This window comes from Microtus ochrogaster, linkage group LG4, assembly GCF_000317375.1.
Source record: "Microtus ochrogaster isolate Prairie Vole_2 linkage group LG4, MicOch1.0, whole genome shotgun sequence".
NCBI lineage: Eukaryota > Metazoa > Chordata > Mammalia > Rodentia > Cricetidae > Microtus > Microtus ochrogaster.
The window spans coordinates 2,007,104-2,028,309 of NC_022030.1; the positions used below are offsets into that span (position 1 = coordinate 2,007,104).

At 38.7% G+C, this 21,206-nt stretch overlaps 1 protein-coding gene across 1 annotated transcript in view; it reads right to left on the reverse strand.

The window, feature by feature from the left end:
- Epb41l2 (erythrocyte membrane protein band 4.1 like 2) overlaps positions 1-21,206 on the reverse strand; it is a 187,812-nt gene that overhangs the window by 81,385 nt on the left and 85,221 nt on the right. Inside the window, exons 2-4 of the mRNA XM_026786469.1 lie at positions 19,733-20,220; positions 18,765-18,980; positions 1,627-1,731 (exon numbers count right to left, since the gene is read on the reverse strand). Coding sequence (XP_026642270.1) covers positions 1,627-1,731; positions 18,765-18,980; positions 19,733-20,206 — 795 coding nt within the window. The 5' untranslated portion in view covers positions 20,207-20,220. The remainder of the gene's footprint in view (positions 1-1,626; positions 1,732-18,764; positions 18,981-19,732; positions 20,221-21,206) is intronic.

The following is a 21,206-nucleotide window of genomic DNA, read 5'->3' on the forward strand; positions in this document are numbered from 1 at the left end:
TAGTTCCAGGACAGGCTCCAAAGCCACAGAGAAACCCTGTCTCGAAAATCAAAAAAAAAAAAAAAAAAAAGTTCCCAGCACTTTCTCTTTTGGAGCTTTCAGGAGCAATGGATAAGCACATGATTGGAACCATTATCAAGACCAACTTGTAATTTACTGCCTTAAAAGGCACTTAGTTTATTTAGTGAAGTGTGTTATTACTTCTGAGGAGCGTATTCTAAATACTAATAAATGTACATACTACTCAACAAGCAGACATGCAATTTGTCTTTAGTCTAAAGGTGGAATTAAACTACAAGTTACTACCAGGGATTTAAAGCTGAGAAAGTTGAAAATATTTAATTTGCATTTAATTATCATGCTTAAAACTAAAACCCTTTATTTCATTACTGGGATAAGTAAACACAAACAATGATACTGTGCAGGCATGTGACAATGCACACTATGCTTCCTTTAACCACCACTGTGCTCTACTGACTAAGATAGGAACGCCTGGTGTTAGACAGAAGCCCCTTTCACTCTGAGAGCTCTGTACACCCTAAGGCAGACGTTCCACAGCAACAATCTAACAGACTAAACAGGCTTCCTCTGTAGAGAAGGACAAACTTACATTCTTCACTCCTACAATCAGCATCTTCTCACCCACATCAAATCTAGACACTCACAAAGTGAAGCAGAAGAGGAAAGCCCTTTTCCTAATAATGCTGACAGCTACAGACTAGCCCTAGTTCTGTCACGAAGAGTTAATGTTTCCATCCTTAATTGATTGAAACTGAAAGTCTCTGAAGTTCAATAAAATTAATATGAGCTTCAGATCACAGACAACCCTATGCTCTAAGGTCTATAAAATTAGTATGAAGTTCAGATCAGATCACCATATGCTCTTGCTTAATGTCTTGAAAAAATTCTTAGAGTAGACACGTTCTCAGCACACTCTTTGACATCAGGTAAAAGTACTACCAGGATCAATCCAGCAGTGGCTGGTCAAACAAACCACCTGAGAGAGCTGCCCAACCACCTTTTCTGCCCCCAACAGCCCAACAACTAACTGAGGTAGGAGTCACTTTGCCACACAAAGTCCTCAAGGGTCCTCCTACTCCCGACGCCTCTGTGCACCCACGCCCCTGCTTGCTCAGGCTTATTAAATACTACTACGCAGATGACTGCACTGTATGTTGGCAAAATGAGTCTACTTGGCTGCCCTCTGTATTTGGCACCATAAGGCAAAACTGGGACATGACTTGATAATATTAATTTAAAAGATAATCTTCATGTTAGATAGTCAATTTTCCCACTAGTAAATCTTTTAATTTGAAGTACTTTCCCCTCAACAATTCATTACATGAGTAGATTCTACTGTGAATTTTAGAGCTAACACTTTCATATAATTTTAAACTCACGTTTTTCAGTCTCAATTAAGATAGGAAAACATTCAATTCCAACTGCTTATGATGAGAAAGCATTATACACCCAAAATGCCAAAAAGCGTCTCTCACATAATCATTTTTAAATATTTGCCAAAACCTCATGATAAGCATGTAAATTAAAGTTAAATTTATTCTGAAATTAACTGATTAGAAAGATAGAGTACTTACTTCCTAAAAGGACAAAACTGAAGTCACTTACTTTGTGCTCAGCATTTTCCGGAAATAGAAGCCCAAAGTAGTCCTTCTCCAGGAGATTGAGGTGTTCACACACTTTGTCAAACAACACTTGTCCCTTAGCACGTTTCTGCAGAAAAACAAAGAAAATCTTCATGTTTCTAAAGGAGGTCACAAAAAGGAAAGGGGCAAAGGACATATGTGACATGAAAGAAAGGAAAATATTAGGGCTGGAAGCTTACAAGAAAATGAAGAGCAGGCAGGGAGCAACAAAAACTAATTTTGTATCAAAAATGTTATAATAAAATGTTTTTATACTAATAAATATTAAAAGATTATTTTAAAAGCACCACTAATTATTACAAATTCATAAAAGTATTTGTTTTCAAGTATTCCAACTACAAAATATTAATCTAAAATAACTAAACTAAATGCATTCTGCTCTATTGCTAGTCTCATTAATTACTAAGATTAAAAAACAAAACGCTGACTATTAATCTACTCATATGAACAACATTAAAGACATATTTTCAACATTAAAGACATATTTTCAAAGTGTTTCCATCAAAACCTGAAGAGGACTCACAACAAATTCCTAACAGAGTGCTGTTCTATGAAAACTGCCTGATGGAACTTCACACAACTTATACTATCAACACTAAGGTTTTGTTTGTTTCTTTGTTTATTGTCATCACTGGTATTTGTAGAATACCAGCCTTTTCCATTTAAATTACACTTTTATTTTCTCATTTTCTAGAGAATATACTATTCATTCTTTAGAGATTTAAAAGGCCCAGGAAGCCGTAAATGATGTGGGTTTCCCCTTTGTAGGCTGTGAATGTGTTTTATTATTACCATTGCTTGATAAAGAAGCTGTTTTGGCCCATGGCAGGGCAAAATATAACAAGGTGGGGAATCCAAGCAGAGACAGAGGAAGAAAGAAAGCTGAGTCAGGTAGACACCATGCAGCTGCCAATAAAAAGATGTCAAAACCTTACCTGTAAGCCACAGCTTCGTGGCAATACACAGATTAATGGAAATGGGTTAATTTAAGATATAAGAGCTACTTAGAAATACGCCTCAGCGATTGGCCGAACAGTGTTATAATTAATATAGTTTCTGTGTGATTATTCAGGTCGGGGTAGACGGGAAACGAAAAAGCAGTCTGTTTACATACAGAAAATGTGATCGTCATTAAACCAGTAACAAAGTATACTCATTTCCAATTTAGACACATAAGCTTGGAATATTCCAACTGTGAGTTCAGTTAGACGTACACCTCACACCCACAGGCACGTACAGATGCCACCACTAGATGGCCAGTGAAAATAGGACAGGGCCAATTAAAAATAGACAGCTCAGTGGACAACCCCAATATCAAAATATGCACCTGTCTGTTCATACAGTACATAGAAATTACACAGAGAGAGAGAAAAAGGGGGGGAGGGAGAGAATGGTCAATCCTGGGGAGTAAAATCTGGCATTTCTACTAAACATTTCATAATAAGATTTCTAAAATACGGTTATCACAAATAAAAAATAAAAAGAGAAATTCACTTAAATTTATATTACCATAGCAAAGTGCTATATATCATCACTGTGGATTCATAATTAGTAGTTGATAGATCACTACCTTTAACAAGATGCATGACTGAAGTTTTCAGAGTTGTGAGTGAGGAGAATAGAACATACAAGTGTATGGCAAGCATAAATAAATTAAAATGTGTAGCTACTAGTTATTACTACCTATAACTACATACATCACAGAGAAAACACATTCCAACATTGACTTAAAGTCAGTTTTTATAAACTTTTTACACTAGTTTCTATCTCAGAGACATGCACTACTGGACAGTATTATCCTAAAAGACTAGAAGGAACACATCCACAAAGTCACCCCGGCAGTCTGTGGTAGTATGCTGAGCCCCACCATGGGCACAGGAGTCAGACCTAGTTCAACATCACTCAACATTTCATGAACATCTTTTCTGTTACTAGATGGTGTGACGATGTAAATTGGAGATAGTAACTACTTATAGCTCTCTATCAGTATCAAATTAATAAGAAAGGATACATCACACTGTCTGAATCAACCATAGTTGAATTCTACTTCTACCTGCTCTTTGACCTAGCCCACATCTCACAATTATCAAAATATTGTCTGATGTACAGGCTGTTCTAGGCTTCCATCCTAAGCCGCAAATATCACTAACTACTAAGAGGCTGGCTGATTGTGCACAGTTGTAACCCAAACTCCCATTAAGAATCTCTACTCTCCAAGGAACACTAAGAACCAATAATTGTATCTAAGAAAACAAGAATATGATATCTCATGAATCTTAAAGAAGGAAATATCTTTGGTGAGTAGAGAATATAAATATTTAAGAGGTATTATTTTTCACTATTAAAGCCTGACAGAGTGAATTTCTGCTCAAAGATACTGTGGGATACAGTAATATGAAAAAGGAAAACCATCTCACAATGAACAGGCCATTCATTATGACTGACAGGTACTGCCCCACTGATGAATGACTGCAGAGCTTGCCAAGCTAGGGGGCTAATATATACCGATCCAGCAACAGTAGGTGTCAGTTCCAGTGTTAAGACAGGAATAAAATATAAATGGTCTCAAAAAATTTTTTATTCTAACTGTCAAGGACAGAAAATAAATATTGATCAGCACTTGAAGATGGTAATGAGAGAATTAAATTAAGTTTGTGACATGTTTAATAAAATGTTTGAGGTAGTTCACAGACTCACAGAAGGCCCGTATAGGACTTTTTGTGAGCTGTTCTAGCAAAAATAAATAAAAATGATTCAAAAGCTTTAGTTATGTATTTCAACATTCTTTGAAGTTACAGAAAGTTGAAATGAAACATTTTTCCTGTCTGCTTAAAATTAATGCTATCTGTAAAGTGTAACACTTACACTTCTATATAGGGAGGTAACTTAGCTTCTTTGTTTGAGTTAGAAAATCAGAATGTAGTCCAGGTTGGCCTCGGTTTTGAAATCCTCTAGCCTTGGCTTCCTGAGTACTGGATTATATTCATGCTAAACTATGTCCACACACCAGTTTCCTTTCTTATATACAATTATAGCTTGACAACCAAGAAAATAAAAGACTTTTTTTTCCAAGACAGGGTTTCTCTGTAGCTTTTGGAGCCTGTCCTGGAACTAGCTCTTGCAGACCAGGCTGTCCTCGAACTCAGAGATCCACCTGCCTCTGCCTCCCGAGTGTTGGGATTAAAAAGGCGTGCGACAACTTGTCCCCAAAATAGCAGTTTGTGTGTATGTGTATATAGACATACATCTTTCTGAGTTGCTTGCATGTATGATTTCAGGGCTGACCACTTGGTACTCCATAATCAGTTGGGCTTATCCTTACAAAAGACTAATTATCTCCTCCGTGTGGAGAAGATATATACCAACAATAAAGAAAGAGAGACTAACTTTGAAAACGTCTGTGGTTATCAGAACGGTTGGAGGATGAAACATGGGAAACATTGCAGGAAGGAGATGGAAGTGAGAAAAAAATTTTTTTTAAGTATATATAGTTGGTTTGTGGGTTATCGTTACAGTTTAGGAGCATTGTCCCACATAAAAAAGACCCTCAAATCCTTTATCTTCATTTTAAAGAAAAGGGTTTTGTGTGTGCCACAGGGCACACAGAGGTCAGCGGTCAAGTTGTAGGAATGGGCTCTGTAAACTGAAATAAGATTAAGGGTTGGCAGCAGGTTCTCTAATGCACTAAGCCATTTTACCAGCCTTTTCAACTTATTTTCAAATGTCAAAACTGTTTCTGTTTCTAAACAAATTCCTAAATTTTCCTCTCCTATAAAATCTAATCCAGTATCCTAATAGTTTGACTCTCTTCCTTTACAACTCCCCCCCCCTCAAGACAGGGTTTCGCTGATGTCCTGGTACTCCTTCTGGTTACTTCCTTAAGAACTTTATGTCATACCTCTGGCACTCACTCTTCTAGTCCCTTCCACACGTTTGAATTTCAGTGACTGGGTTCTTTAAGAAAAAGCGTATCTTGCCTCAATGCCTCTATAGCAGCACTTCACTGAGTTAGGACAATACTAGTTAGGGCAGAGTTGAGTCTACAATTCAGACGTTCTGGCTGACAGTCATACACAATCTCCTGGGTCCTCATTCATGCCAATCAGCCTACAGATATTCAAGAACCAAAGCAAATACTCAATGCCAATAAGAGTTTGGGAGAAGATCAGCCACAAACCTATATAAGCTTGTCCTTAGTAAATGAGAGCATTTCCAGATAGATACCTTTGGAGAACTACACAAGCAAAAAACCACTCCACATTTGTCCTAAGAGCAGGCTACACCCCCATTTATACAGACAAGTTAACTGGGTTCTCAGGCTTTGCACATTTTTTTTCACTGAGACATTAGCTTCACTGTTGTTTCATATTGTCACTTCTTTGCTTTATAACTGTTCTTATGTTGAAAATTATAGGAACAATTTCAGTCTGTTCTAATGATGTAGTACTTAAGTTCACCAATCAGTAAAAGCACATAATTAGGAATGGGACACTACTTCAATGGCAGGACCTTGTCTAGCATCTATGAGACCCTTGGTTCAATCCTAAGTACTGTCACAAAAAAAGTTCATAAAACTTACCAAGCACATGTTGAAAAAAGAATTTTAGTTTTTAACTGAATTCCAACAAGCTTAACAATTTATATCCCCGATATGCTGATGGCTAACTCACCTTACACCTAAGCAATACAGAACCAGGAAAGGGAAAGGTACAGTAGGGAAGAACTGGTCTGCTTTATAGGTGTCAATCAGACACTTTATGTACCTGCATAAGTTCATGTGTGTATGCAAGGGAGTGTACCTGTGGGGAGGGGTGCACACGCACATGCGTCCCAGAGGTCAACTCTAGGTGTCTCTCTCATTATTCTCCACCTTATTCTTTAGATGAGTCTCTGACTGAATCCAAAGCTCACTGGTTCAGCTACACTGCTGGCCAGCAAGTCCAAGGGACCCTGTCTCTGTTTCGTAGCACTGGGAGTCAAGCGTGCTGCCTGCCACACAGGGCTTTGTAACTGGACACTACGGATTCAACTCCAGATCCTCATGCTTGCACTGTACTGGCTTAGCCATCTCATCTCGCCAGCCCTGGTCTTTTTTGTTTCTGTTTTGGAAGATGTTGCATAATATATTAGAAAAAAGCAAAGGAGGTGAAAAAAGTAAAATAATTTAGATGTGTCTTCAAAAATATTTAAAGACAAGCAGACTAGCTTATTAGAAGTTTCTCTTACAAAGTTTAAAAAAAAGGAAGAAAAAAGCAGACCCCGGCGAAAGAAAAGCAGACTGAAATCTGAGACATTGAGCAAAGTCTCCCGCGTCTCTGCTGTTATTTGTGGCATTCATTACTGAAGCCAAAATATGACATTTCTGGAGGCCTCTCAACGTGAAGGAATTTGTGCAACTGCTTCCCCAGCAGATTGCAGAGGACGCCACACACCACTGGCGTTTTATAAAACACCATCACTGTCTCCTTGTAGGCCCCTCCACAGTGCCCTTATTGTGTGCCAAGAAGCCAGTGATGGGAAGTACACAATGCAATCCATACATTGCTGGCCCAGAGCTATGCATTTTACACTCACTCTAAACTACACTGTGCAAATAGCAAAGGCCAAGGAACAAAGGTATGCACGGAGCAAACAGACCCCATACACTGTTGTGGGGTGGAGGAAATCAACTAAAGCCATTGCAAGAGCAGAGAGTCAGCCTCAGGGCATGACTGTCTGAATTCTTTTCCTACCAATCTGAGTCACCTGTCCTCAAATCTGTTTCCAAAGTTCATTTACATTCTGGCGAAAAGAAACTGGAGCCAATGACCTCTTTGTATATGATTAGAACATACATAATTCTACAAGTAAATGAGTCACTTGTGTTTTCCTGACCATTGATAAAAACTAAGTTTGAAAAGGTTATTCTAAGTACTCAAAATATTCCTCCAAGTTGAGATGCCTCCAGTAATGTCCTATTTGTAGAGAGAAAAAAAATCTGACATGTACTTTTTTACTTGTCATTCTCAAAGCGATACAATACACTAACTACATTTAGACAATATCATCATTGTATTATAGTTCTAAATGATCTGGCAGTGAGTTAAAGTATACAGGACGATATACATAGCTACATATAAATACTAGGTCATTTTACAGAAAGGATTTTATGTTGTGTAATTCTGGGAATCTGTGGAAGTTATGGGAGCCAACCTCTTTTAGATGATCATGAACAACCAGATTTGCAAGAAAAACAAAAATAAAAAAATTAAATCTTAGAATAGTATTTCCATCCTTTCATTTCCTGTAGCAAGCCTCTACTCTACCCATACATACATGCAAAATAAAGTAATTATCCAGACACCTGTGAGAATAATGAAAGGACATAAACACTTATAAAACCATTTAGGAAAACCATCAACAGTTTCAAAATTGAAGTCATGAAACTGCCAGAACTAATAAAATGTCTTAAAAGATGTTTATTATACTAACTTTATTTAATATGTATTTACATTCAAGGTAAGGATCCACAAGTTTATTTTAGTCCTGTAATAAAATATACTCATTATAGAAAATTTGTTAATGAAACTAAGACTTAGAACTGAAAACACACATTTAGCACTGATTCCTATAGAAACTATTAAATACAGTATATGTGGCTATGTAAGTATACAAATGCACACACATACACATTATCTCACTCAACCACCACCAGAGCTGCCACCACCACCACCACACCCACCAGAATTCACAAGAGAAAAACAGACTAGAAAACAGACTAGAAGGGTAGGAGGTGAATCAGCATTTCTCTCTTCACCTCTCCCACAGATGGTAAAGTACCTCTCAGTAAGATTAGCATAGCTGAGAACTGAACTTAACGATACACTTATTTATATTCTGTGACTTTGAACGACAAGACTAGCGCTAGTTAAAGCCAGTCAAGAGAAGCACGCCTAGCTCAAAAATGGCAACACTGGTCCCATAAAGCCAGTGGACAAAAGCTGACAGTGTATGGTATAGGTTATTTTTTAGTAGACTCTTATACTAAGAGATCTTACTGTAACTTCCCTTTATATAAGTAAAGTAAGCACATTATCTTCCCTAACACATTCTGTTGTTACGTGGAAGACTGCATCTTACCACTTCATCTGATAAATCTTAGCGAAAGCTTGGGGTTGAGTTGTGCATATTTGTGGCACCGTGATTAAAAGAAAGTCTCAATTGTTTTTTAATTCCTCTGTACTAGAGAGAGAAAAACATGCCTAAGCAGACTTTCCCAACTGTATTCTGGACCTCTGTCTCCCACAGCAACTTACATAGTCCTTCACTGTCTAAAGAGGAAACAACCCAAAGACTCATTCCTGTTCAGCTACTTGTTAGGTCTCAAACCAAGGACCAAAGGTAACTGAGGTGCCTAACATAGCAAAGTGGGCCTGGCCATCATCCAGGTTCTCCCAGCATCCCTCAGTCTTTAGCGGTTAGTTACAGGGTATGGCTGGCATACCCTGCCGTCCCGCTGTGCCTCTTCCCTATATAATCCAGACATTTTGGTTACTCAGTCTTTTTGTCTACCCTTTACTCTCCTGGTTTGCCCCTCTCCCCTCGGCTGTCTTCTTACAGAGCCAGATTCAGGTCAGGGTCACTCTGGACTCTTCCAGATGTCCTTGACTCTGGCTCGGCTCGGCTCTCCCTCTTATCTACAATAAACCTTCTCCACCACCACACCTAGGAGCAGTCAAATCCTCCTTTTCTCTTTTTTCATTCACTACCAACAGGTGGGTACAGTTAAAATCTACTGAATGCTAACCACCTAGTCTCAGTGCCTGGGAGGAAGATCAGTAAGAAAAGAGGTGAAGATTACTCACAGCTACAAGTGACTTTCAAATGTTAAGTTTATTGCTTTCAAAATACTATTGACTCAGAGGAAGAAAACCAACTCTGATATTTTGAAACCAAGAGTGGAAAGAATTTCCATTACTATTCAAAATTCAAACCATCCTTTCAAGAGGAAACATTATTAGAGATAGGAATCATAATAAATTCACCTTTTCAAGCCCAACCCAGTCAGCAATTTACTTCAAGGAAAGCAAAGAACTCCCAACTACTGGAGTGCACATTTCTCTCCAGGCTGCCAATTCCTGGGGCTCATCTCTGTAGCGTGCTCTTACTCCTGAACTTGTGAACTTGGCCAACCCTTTTCAGAAACTTAATGAACTTGTTTTCACTCATTAAGGCCTTGAAGAATTTCTACAAGTCAGTCAACTGTTCCTAAGCATTTAAAAAGCACATTCATAGGGAGGTGGGGCAGAAGGAAAAAACAGATTAGGAACACAAAAAAGAAAATGTAATCAAGGTATCTTAGGAAAGAAGGATAAAAAACATACAAATGTAGGCACATGTGGTGGCACATACCTTTAATCCCTCTAGAGGCAAAAGAAGGTAGATTTGAGTTCTAAGCAAGCCTAGGCCACAGAGCCAAAGCAAGTTCCAAGACAGCCAGAGAGCCACAGGGAGAAACCCTGTCTTGAATTATTTTTAAGTATATAAATGTACAAGAAAGTAAATGGAAATAATTAGTTTCTAGGAGCCATGACTTAGGCAAAGTCTTACATCTTCGTTCTGAAGGGGAAAAGGAAGCAGACTTAGGTGAAAGAAGAGTCCACAAGAGCTCAGCGGCTGTTCAGTAGCACTGGAGAGTCTTTCACAGACACTGCGTGAATGATGAACAAACCAACAGACAAACAGGTTCACAGGAAGAAAAAACACTCTGAGCTGGATTGGAGTCAGACATTGTAAGCCCCCGAGTCATGTAGATGAGGAACACAAAAGACAGATTATATAACCAGAAACGTTGAGGAGAATAGACAACTTGGGAAGTGCAGGATGAGATCACTCTATGTCCAGGGAGGGCGCAGAAAGCCTGAGTGACCAACTACAAAGTGACCTGCTTACGAGGCCAGGCCGGCTCCCACAGCTCTAAGTTCTCCAGCTTCTTCAAGTGGAACTAAAAACTTCATGTTCTTAGTCATGGCATGACAACTTTACCCATAATTAAACCCTTTTGTTAATCTAAAGGAGTAGAGAGTTGGTCAGAGATACTACATTTGGATCTAATCACTGAAATTTTAAATTTGCACATAAATTATTCCCAGTTTCAATACACACACACACACACACACACACACACACACACACACACACAGTCTCCTCTCTCCTTCCCACTCCACCCCCGCTTCTATGTGGGATTTTATGGAGTATCACAACTTCTAGATCCTCCAAAAGTATGTGGATAGCTGAATAGATGTAACTGAATCAACCTGTAAGTGTCACGACAGTAGTCTGAAAACAAACCTGGGGAGACAAACACAGACAAAAACACGTACCACTTCAGAAAACAAGGATACCAAATAGGACTTTTTAGACCCAAAATCAGTACAAAGGCAGCCTGGGGACCTTGACACATTCTCTGCTTTCTGATGAATACTTTCACCACAGAACACTGCTGTTGAGAGCTTGCATTCTGATTGCCTTAGGAAAAATGGTTATGACATTCCTGTGTGGGTTACAACAATGCCTTCAATTCTCAGACAAAATCAACATGTGGGAAAAACTCGCAGATGCCAGAGGAAAATGTGAGCCTTTACTCAGAATGCACATGTACTCGCGTTTCAAAAGTTTCCTGAATGTCCACACTAATTTTCCAACTCTAAAACATATATACAGATTTGCAAATGCTAGAAAACCCAGCTCAATCCTAGAAATAAAGGAAGCCAATGTTTTCATTCTTACTTTGCAATCTGAGAATAGAAGAAAAGGCAGGAAGCTACTTGTCCAAGACATATAAAGAGTCACCAGGAAAGTAAACAATCTCCTGGCTAGACCCATGACTTCAAATAAACCTTACTGTACTTTTCCTTAGAGGAAAGAACCCGCTGTTTTAGCACAACAAGTGTGTAAATGACTTCAACAGCAGCATCACAGAGAGTCCTACAGCCAAGTGTCTGGAGCCAGCATGCAGAGTTCAGGCAACCCTAATATTCCTCGTAACTGAGGTCTAGTACCAAACTAGGTTGTCATATATCACTTAAATAACTTAATAAAAGTTGATGTAACCTTCATTTAAAAAATAATAATCCTCACTGGATATTGTTATAGGATGGTACATATCTTTCATCTCAACATCCTAGAGGCAGAGGCAGGTAAACCTCTACATGGAGAGTTCTGGGCCAACCAGGGCTAAATACACTTTGAGACTTTCTCAAAAACAGTAATAATAATCATCCTCAAAAGATTTAAAATACAAGTATATGATTAAATTTATCAACAGATGATAAAATAAAACATAATTAGCAACTTTCATGAACAATAACAAAAAGGGCCTTAACAATCTAAAACAAAATTATGAAAACATACTAAGTTCTGGATAAAAGGAAATGCATGAAGTCATAATAAATTATTGATTCATAAGCCAGAGAGAGCATGACAATCAAGCCATTTCCACAGTCAGTTTTTTAACTTAACTATAACCCTCACTGACAATGCACCGCTAGCCAATCTACTTATCACCTCCACCTCTGGGAGGCTGGCAAATGTCTGAAGCATTCTTTTACCCTGTTAATCTTCACCTGCACTGTCCTTCCTCAGAAGAACACCAACTTCAATGACAAAAAGATTTTCACTGTGGAATATCCTTCTCTACACTGTGAATATGTACTATTTTCATTAATTAATAAAGCAGTTGACTGGCCTATAGCAAGGCAGGACAGAGTTAGGCAGGACAAGCAAACTGAGGATACTGGGATGAAGAAGGGTGCAGTAAGAGAGTGGCCGGCAGACACAGAGAGAGCAAGATGGGCACCCTGTAATGGGAGTACCAATCCATGAAGCAAAGCATAGGTAAGAAATATGGGTTAATTTAAGTGTTCAAGTTAACTAGTAACAAGCCTGAGCTATTGGCTCAACATTTCTAATTAATATTAAGCTTCTGAGTGATTATTTGAGAGCAACTGCAGGACAGGGAAACTCCACTTACAGGTCCTGAAAAACAGTTTACTTGACAGTTAGTTGTCTTTATCAAGTTCCTAAGGCTCAAGAGCAGAAGGAACGGGTTCAGGTTGTCCCTGGGAGAAAAAAAAATTTTGAAACAGAAAGCCAAAAAAAAAGTAAGGGGAGGGGCTGGAGAGATGGCTCAGTGGTTAAGAGCATTGTCTGTTTTTTCAGAGGTCCTGAGTTCAATTCCCAGCAACCACATGGTGGCTCACAACCATCTGTAAAGAGGTCTGGTGCCCTCTTCTGGCCTTCAGGCATACAGACCGAATATTGGGGCTGGAGAGATGGCTCAGAGGTTAAGAGCACTGACTGCTCTTCCAGAGGTCCTGAGTTCAATTCCCAAGCAACCACATGGTGGCTCACAACCATCTGTAATGAGACCTGGCTCCCTCCTCTGGTGTGCAGGCATACACATGGGAGGAATGTTGTATACATAATAAATAAATAAATCTTTAAAAAAAAGGAAAAAAAAAAGAAACAACCAACAAGGAGGTGGACTTTTAAAAAAAAAGTAAGGGGAAGTCACATGTATGTCTACAGTCTCAGCTACTCAGGAAAGCTGAGGGATGAGGACATGACATCTTCAGCGCATGACTCTGAGGCCATCCTTAGTAACTTAAGCCCATCTTTAATAAAAAAAAAAAAAAGTATGTATGTTTACATGCATACATATCACAGGAGAATGGATATTGATGGGTATATAGACATATAAATGTCATATATATTTACAAACCAGTAAAAATAATAATATATATGAACACATTAATTCTACCTATGTATACAGTGACCTAGGTACCAGAAATGTTTAGATAAGACAAAAAAAAAAACTCGCAGAATTATGTTTCCTAGCATTAAAAAACATTCAGTATTATACAGTAACACTTACACCACATAGTTAAAGGTGGGTTCTTTGTTGACAAAAACACTTATAAGTAATACAAACAGGAACTTGCCAAACTGACCCAATATTATAAAGGCAACAGATTAAAATGTCACCTATAAAAATATGCTAACCAATGCAGTGAATTTTTGACAACCTCAAAACACAGTTACTGCAACAACACAGCTAACACGTTCCAAATTTTAAACGGCATATTGGCCTTTGCTCAGTTTTAATCTTATACTGGTAATTGAGGTCTTCCAAAACTTCAATCTATTCCATAAAAAACTCATGAATCTAAACATTCCACCTCTTCATGAGTTTCTGCAGTGGCTGATTTTCTTTTAATATTTGTTTTTTAAGATAGCATTTTTCTGTGAAGTCCTGGTTGTCCCAGAATTAACTCTGTAGACCAGGCCTGCCTCAAACTTGATCCACCTGTCTCTGCCTCCCAGAGTGCTGGTATTAAAGGAGCCGAACCAAGCTAATGATCAGTTTTCTAATGGTTCCCCTCTACCACTCACTGTTGATGCCCCAAGTAAAAATTATTAGGTCTTTACTGTGCATGTCAAATAATCTAAGGGTAACTGAAAATTAACACAAGTATATACAGAAATGAAAGAAGAACTATATTCATCTGGAAAACCGTAAGAGAAATACAACTTTACTGACAGTTCTCCCAAGCCAAAAAAGCATATGCCTTACATTGTATGTGCCTTTTTCAATGCTCAAAAGTTCATTAATAGCTACAGTTTCCCACACCTACTTCCTCAAATGGCACTCAGACACTAGTTTCCGGCGTGGATCTCCAGAAACACAGATAAGCACCATCAGCACATCAGCCGAGTGTCTAGGCCAGCATTAGACAGGAAAGCATGAGCTTACCCGACCACGGCTCATCAACCTCTGGGCTCCACTGATGAAGAGGAAATAGAGCAGGTTTGATGAGAAGTAGACCCAAATTAATGATACCAAGCAACCAAAGAACCACAACAACAAAGATTAGATGAAAGAGACATTAGTTACAAAGGAATCCTACTCATAACCTCTGCACTGCTCCAACATCTAATAGAATGTGACGAATTACACTCTATGTTCAGATATTAAAGTCCCTGCTCAGAGCTCAAGTGAGCTGTTGGTGCATGACATCTTCTGCAGGATAGAGTCCAGAGCATCTACTCAACTCTGTTTTGCTTTGTACTTGAAGAGTAAGATAATCACTCAACACAATTGCTATAATGGTGATTTATGATATACTGACTGCAAAAGTTTGTTCTTAAAATGCTTTTGTTCAAAAACATGTTAAACAATTCCATATTTAAAAAAGAGAGAATGTGCCGAACGGTGGTGGTGCACGCCTTTAATCCCAGCACTCGGGAGGCAGAGGCAGAGGGATCTCTGTGAGTTTGAGGCCAGCGTGGTCTACAAGAGCTAGTTCCAGGACAGGAACGAAAAAGCTACGGAGAAACCCTGTCTCGAAAATCAAAAAAAAAAAAAAAAAAAGAGAGAGAGAGAGAGAGAGAGAGAGAGAATGTAAAGTAAGACTCATAAAATTACAAGATTCTTGATATTTCTCTAACACATTTAGTTCTTGGTGAATTAAAGAACTAAGTTGCAGCTTCTATCCCTGGATACTAATTCAGCTCTACAATAGTTGGGCAACACAATCGATTCCCTGAGATACAGAATCTATCACAGAAGACTACCAGATACACTTTTACTTTGTAGTATTCTAAAATGAGATCACAGAGCTAATAAATATACACTAAAGAAGACGAGAGGGGGGTAAGCACAAAGGAGCAAACTTCAAATCAGTTTGTCTGTATAGTAGAGACAATCCCAAAAGTAGAGCAAAGAAAAAGGGTAGCAAAGAGATAAATAACTCAAGGTAGGATTCAATCACATACACTGGTACTATGATAAAAACTTGTGCAAATTCACCATTTACAAGACAGACTGTAATTTTTAAAAGAAAGTCACTTCAAAATTAAAAGAAATGGCAGAAGGTGGACCAGTTAATTTCTAACCAAAATAAAGCTACTACAGTAATACTATTACCAAACAAAAGGAATTTAAAGTTTAATAAAGCAATAAGAAAAACTATGCAAGAATATATAATTTTGAACAGTCTAATTATCTAGCCTAAGATTTTAGGAAATATAAATTTACAGGAATACTAAGGCAAATTACCAAAGAGACCATTCCAGAGCCATTTTAACAAACTTAGAAACCAATAATCAAAGCAGTTAAACAGCACAGACAACAAAGAAGTCTTAATCTGATCAAGGACAGATCCAAAACTTTATATAAAGAAAAGAATGCCACTGTGCAGCAGCACTTGGGAGGCAGAGGCAGGGGGATCTCTGTGAGTTCAAGGTTAGCATGGTCTACAAGAGCTAGCTCCAGGACAGGCTCCAACGCTACAGAGAAACCCTGTCTCGAAAAAAAAACAAAACAAGAAAAGGAAAAAGAAGGATGCCAGCAAACTCAGAAAGAACCATGCTGACTGGACACTCTGCTTCCAAGGAACTCTTAATACTACAGAACCTCTCTTAATACAATAGAACCTCCACTGTAGACCACACACTGAGCACAATGTAACAAAAAACTACTATCTGGAAAGAAGAAAAGATTGTATCCATAACTCATCCATGTGTATATTCACACATTTAAAATTTTAAATCATAACTATGAAAAACTTCAAAGAAAAGTAAAATGTTTCAAAACTGAAAATAAAAAGAAATGGTAAATAAACTTTGTTGGTTTGGAGAAAAAAAGTTAAAACAGTAAATTTGCAACAATATACAATCAAGAAAAAAGAAAAATATTCTTTGTGTTTCTTCTGTGATGGAGGAAGGTCACTGGCTAATAAAGAAACTGCCTTGGCTCATCTGATAGGGTAGAATTTAGATAGGCAAAGTAAACAGAACAGAATGCTGGGAGGAAGAGGAAGTGAGCTCAGAAATCATGCAGCTCCTCTCAGAGCCAGACGTGATAAAGCAAGCCGCCAGGTCAGACATGCTGAATCTTTCCTGGTAAGTGCACCTAGTGGTGCTACACAGATTATTAGGAATGGGCTAAATTAATATGTGAGAATTAGCCTAGAAGAGGCTAGATATAATGGGCCAGGCAGTGTTTAAAAGAATACAGTTTGTGTGTTGTTATTTAGGGGCACAAGTTAGCTGGCGGCCAGGAGCCGGGCGGCAGGAACGCAGTCCGCAGCTCCCTACAACACTTCTGTATTTTAATACTTTACTGAAGCTGTTTGTTATACAAGTATCCTGGTGGAGTTTTTAGGATCGTTTATGTACATAAAATCTTATCATCTACACACACACAAAAAAAAAAAAGTTCAACTTCTTCCTTTCCTATTTGTACCTTGATCTCCTTCAGCTGTCTTACTGCTCTAGCTAAGACTTCAAGCATGATACTGAATAGGTATAGAGAGAGGGGACACCCTTGTCTTATTCCTAGTTTTAGTGGATATGCTTGAGGTTCTCTCTGTTTAAGCTGATGTCGGCAGTCTGAGCTGTGATAGTAAGAGGTACAGCCTCTGAAGTCACGATGGTTCCATCTTCATGAATAACCTTAGTGCCCTCACACAAAGGTTAAAGGAGCTGCTAGCTTCCTTCTACCATGCAGAAACACAGATACACTCCTTGCAGCACATGAGAGATTAGTATGAAGGTGCCATCATGGAAACAGAAAGCAGCTCCTCCTCACATACTGCTCTGTTGACACCTTGTTCATGTATTTCTCAGTCTACTCCAGCGGTTCTCAACCTTCCTAATGTTGTGACCTTTCAATACAGTTTCTCGTGTTGTAATGACCCACACCCATAAAATCATTTCACTGCTACTTTATAACTGTAATTTTGCTACTGTTATGAATCATTACATAAATATCTGATATGCAGGATATCTGGTATGAAACCCCAAAGGGGTCATAACCTTCAGGTCGAGAACTACTGGAATCTATTCTTTAAAAAATTACTTTTCCTGGCCGGGTGGTGGCAGTGCACACCTTTAATCCCAGCACTCAGGAGGCAGAGGCAGGGGGATCTCTGTGAGTTCAAGGCCAGCTGGTCTATAAGAGCTAGTTCCAGGACAGGTTCCAAAGCTATGGAGAAACCCTGTCTCAAAAAAAAACAAAACAAAAAATTATCTTTCCTAAAGATTTTTGCTATAACACCAAGAAACAACTAAGACAAGGATTTTTCATTCTTTGCTACTCTATTTTTGAAATGCCTCAAGTATCAGAACAATTACACACTTGGTGACTAGAGGGTCTAGACAGAATACAGAAAGATAAAGGAAAGAACTATAAATGCTAAGCGAGTATCTTCACTTGGCAATGTAATACACCCAAATATCAAATATAATAAAACCATTGTTCAACTAGATAGCCACAGATGTGTTTATCAAGGTGTTAAATATGAATGCCGGGAAATTGGTGTATTTTTTAAATCATCTACAAAAGACTAAAGGGAGTAAAAAAGATAGACACCTCTGAGACAGACAAAACTGCAACCCTGCAGGCCTGTTCACAAACTCCAGGACCAAGGTTGGCTCCTCTACCACCTGGCAGTTACTGAGTCTAAGCTTTTATATGCCCACAGTAACACTGACAATGACGTCGTACATGAAACATGACGATCCATTCAAAGTATTTCAGTGGACATATAAGTGTACACTGAAGTGTACACCATGGGAGTAAACGTTACTCTAAAAATAAATAAGCTAAGACAAATCCTAAGAACCCGGTGCTAATAAATTATCTGTTTTACAAATCATAAACAAAATTAATGACCTAGGTTTACATCATTCTCTTTCTCAGGATAAAAGTTCACTGCTAAAATTTCATTATTTTAAAAATCAACTTATAACTATCCTTTCTCCAGTAAGACATTTTATCAAGGTAACAGTCAGAGCTGGTCATTCAGAACAGACACACAGCACACAAGCAGTGAGCACACAGCACAACCTCATTCCCACTCCACCCTGGTCAAGAAGCGCTGTGTGAAATGCAAATGATGACTCTTCCACATAGTCGTTATTGTGTTTAAAAGGAAGTAAACATACTGGCCTATAGGAACTTGATGCAACAAGAAATGTGTTCCCTGTGTCATGATACCACAGAGCAGAATACCTTCATTCCGCCTACTGAGATGTTCAGCTCAGTTCCTGCCTCACCTCAAGGTCACAGCTGTATTCGGTGCCATCTAGGAGGGTCACTTTGGCCAGGACAGCCTTGGTCTTCTTGGCAGCTTTCTGAGAAGCCACCTCTACTTTCAGCTCACTGGTCTGTACTTCCTTGGTCTCCCTATTTGCTGCCTCTCCTTCCATTTTGTCTTCCTGGGTTTCCTTTATCTTTTCCTCTTCTCTGTCCTTCCTTACTTCTTCAGCAGGCTACCAAGAAAAAAATTAAGTTCACATTAAAGTTAACCAACTTATAGAAGACAACATAGGAAAAAGAATCAAAATTTACTTTTCTCTTTAGTGCTGGTAACTTATTCAGGGTTCTGAATGTGGTAGGCAATCACTCTAGATACATCCTTGGCCCCAAGGAGAATCTTTAATGGGAATTATGATCATACATCTAATCATTTTAAATTTAAGCCTTTTAAGACTCAAAAATTACACAAGAAAGAGTATTTTCTGTCCTTCATTTTGCCAGGTTAGTTATTCGGGCATTAAATGAATAAATAAAAGAAGCTATATCCCAGTATTATACTACAAGTAGCACTGAGATAGCAAAATTTCTAAAAGCTTAAACCACAGGAAAACCTACGCTTCCAAACACAAACAAAACATACACAATCCACTTCTTACTCTCAACTAAATATATAAATAAAGATAAATAAAAGAGCATGGATTTCACTGAAGAGGTGGGAGGGTCTGACAGACTGCTCAATCAGAAACACGGGCACATAAGAAAGAGTCTGTGTTCTGTTGCTGGGTTGGTGTTCTTTTGCTTTGCTGTTTGGGGAATAATTTAAAAAAGATTCACTGGGAAGACTACAATACAATAATCTAAGTTCTATATTCCAGATCCCCGAGGTCGAGGCAGTATGTGGACACAGGAATGGGAAACAAACTAAAACAATTCGACCCCTTCCCCTGTGCAGCTATGTTCTCATTCCTAGACTTCTCAAACGCACCTGGGTCTCAGCACTGCTTTTCAAGGAAGACTTTTCTTCCTTGACCTCCACCTTAACCTCAAGGTGTTTCCTCTGAGCCATTTCTTCTGCATCGCCCTTGGCCCGACTCTCTTCTTCAGGAAGGGAATCCTCTTTATTCAAGATCTGTTCTTCCATATCAGCTTGGGTAGGCTCTTTTTTATCTCCTCCATCTTTGGCTACTACTAAGTTATAAGACTTCTGCTTCTTAAGCCATGGGGGTATGAACCGAGAAATGCCCCTGCTCTCAGATGGATCCTTCTCTCTTTTCCGGCGGCGGGGACTGCTTTGGCTTTCAACTGCAGGACCTGGCTGGGAACCTTTCTCCTCCTCTGGCTCAGATAACTGATTCTGCTCATTTTCTGTGACTTCTTTAGCTTTCTCCTTAGGTGCATCTGCTCCTGCCTGGTCAGAGCCCTTCTTCACTTCGGATGCGGAGCCAACTTCAGTAGTCATGGTTACAGCTTACACTGCAACAACATAAAAACACAAAATAGTATTTTAGAAACTTTCTCACTTGCAGTCTGGTGGCAAAAGGACAAAAGGGGGAGACAGGGTGGGGAGAGGAATGACAGAGCAAAGGACGAAGGCACTGTTAAGGAGGATGGCTCAGAAGCACAAGACAAACTGAAGGCTGCTCTGTTAGAACTCTCAAATCACACATCACAGTGGATGTAACTGTATGCTGGGACACAAAATCACCCAGACTCAAAATAGTGATTACTTTTATTTGATTTGAACTAGTTATATAGCAACTAACACAAAATCCAACGTTTAAGGATTGTTTTTATTCTCAGCCTTTATTCTTTATTAAGGAAATGTTGTCAGAAGTATTAGCAAGTATTGAGATATATTTCACTACAACTTCACACATTAAAACCAAACTCTGCAGAAATGTTAAGTAGTATAAGATCTAACTTTAAATGCTGGGTGTTTAGCTGCAACGAAAAACTTATTGAAACAAAACTGTATGATTGCTTTTCTGTCTGGTGTTAAATCCTGTGATGCACCAGCACCATTCCTTCCAAAAGCTCAGCTTCTGAGGAAACAATTAAAGCCAAAAATCAAAACTCTAAGTCTCTACCCTACTCAAGCTGAAACACTCTGTGTGTGTGTGTGTGTGTGTGTGTGTGTGTGTGTGTGTGTGTGTGTACGCACGCGCACACACACGTGCACATGCAAAACATTTAAAGGTTCTAATCCAAACTAAATAAAGATATTATAGAATGAAAAAATATACTAATGATTTATCCCATCACAACTAATAAAAGAAGATTTAATTAACTCTAAAAATAACTACTAGTTTAAATTTTACACAAGCAAAGAGGGACTTCTCAAGTATAGCAAACCTAGTCCACAAAGACAGCAGGCCGGGGGTGGGTGAGGCCAGCTCAAGCTCGTCTGCTCCCTTTCCCAGTAAAGTTCTTCCAGAAAGTGTTCTCAGTGCTGGCATGCT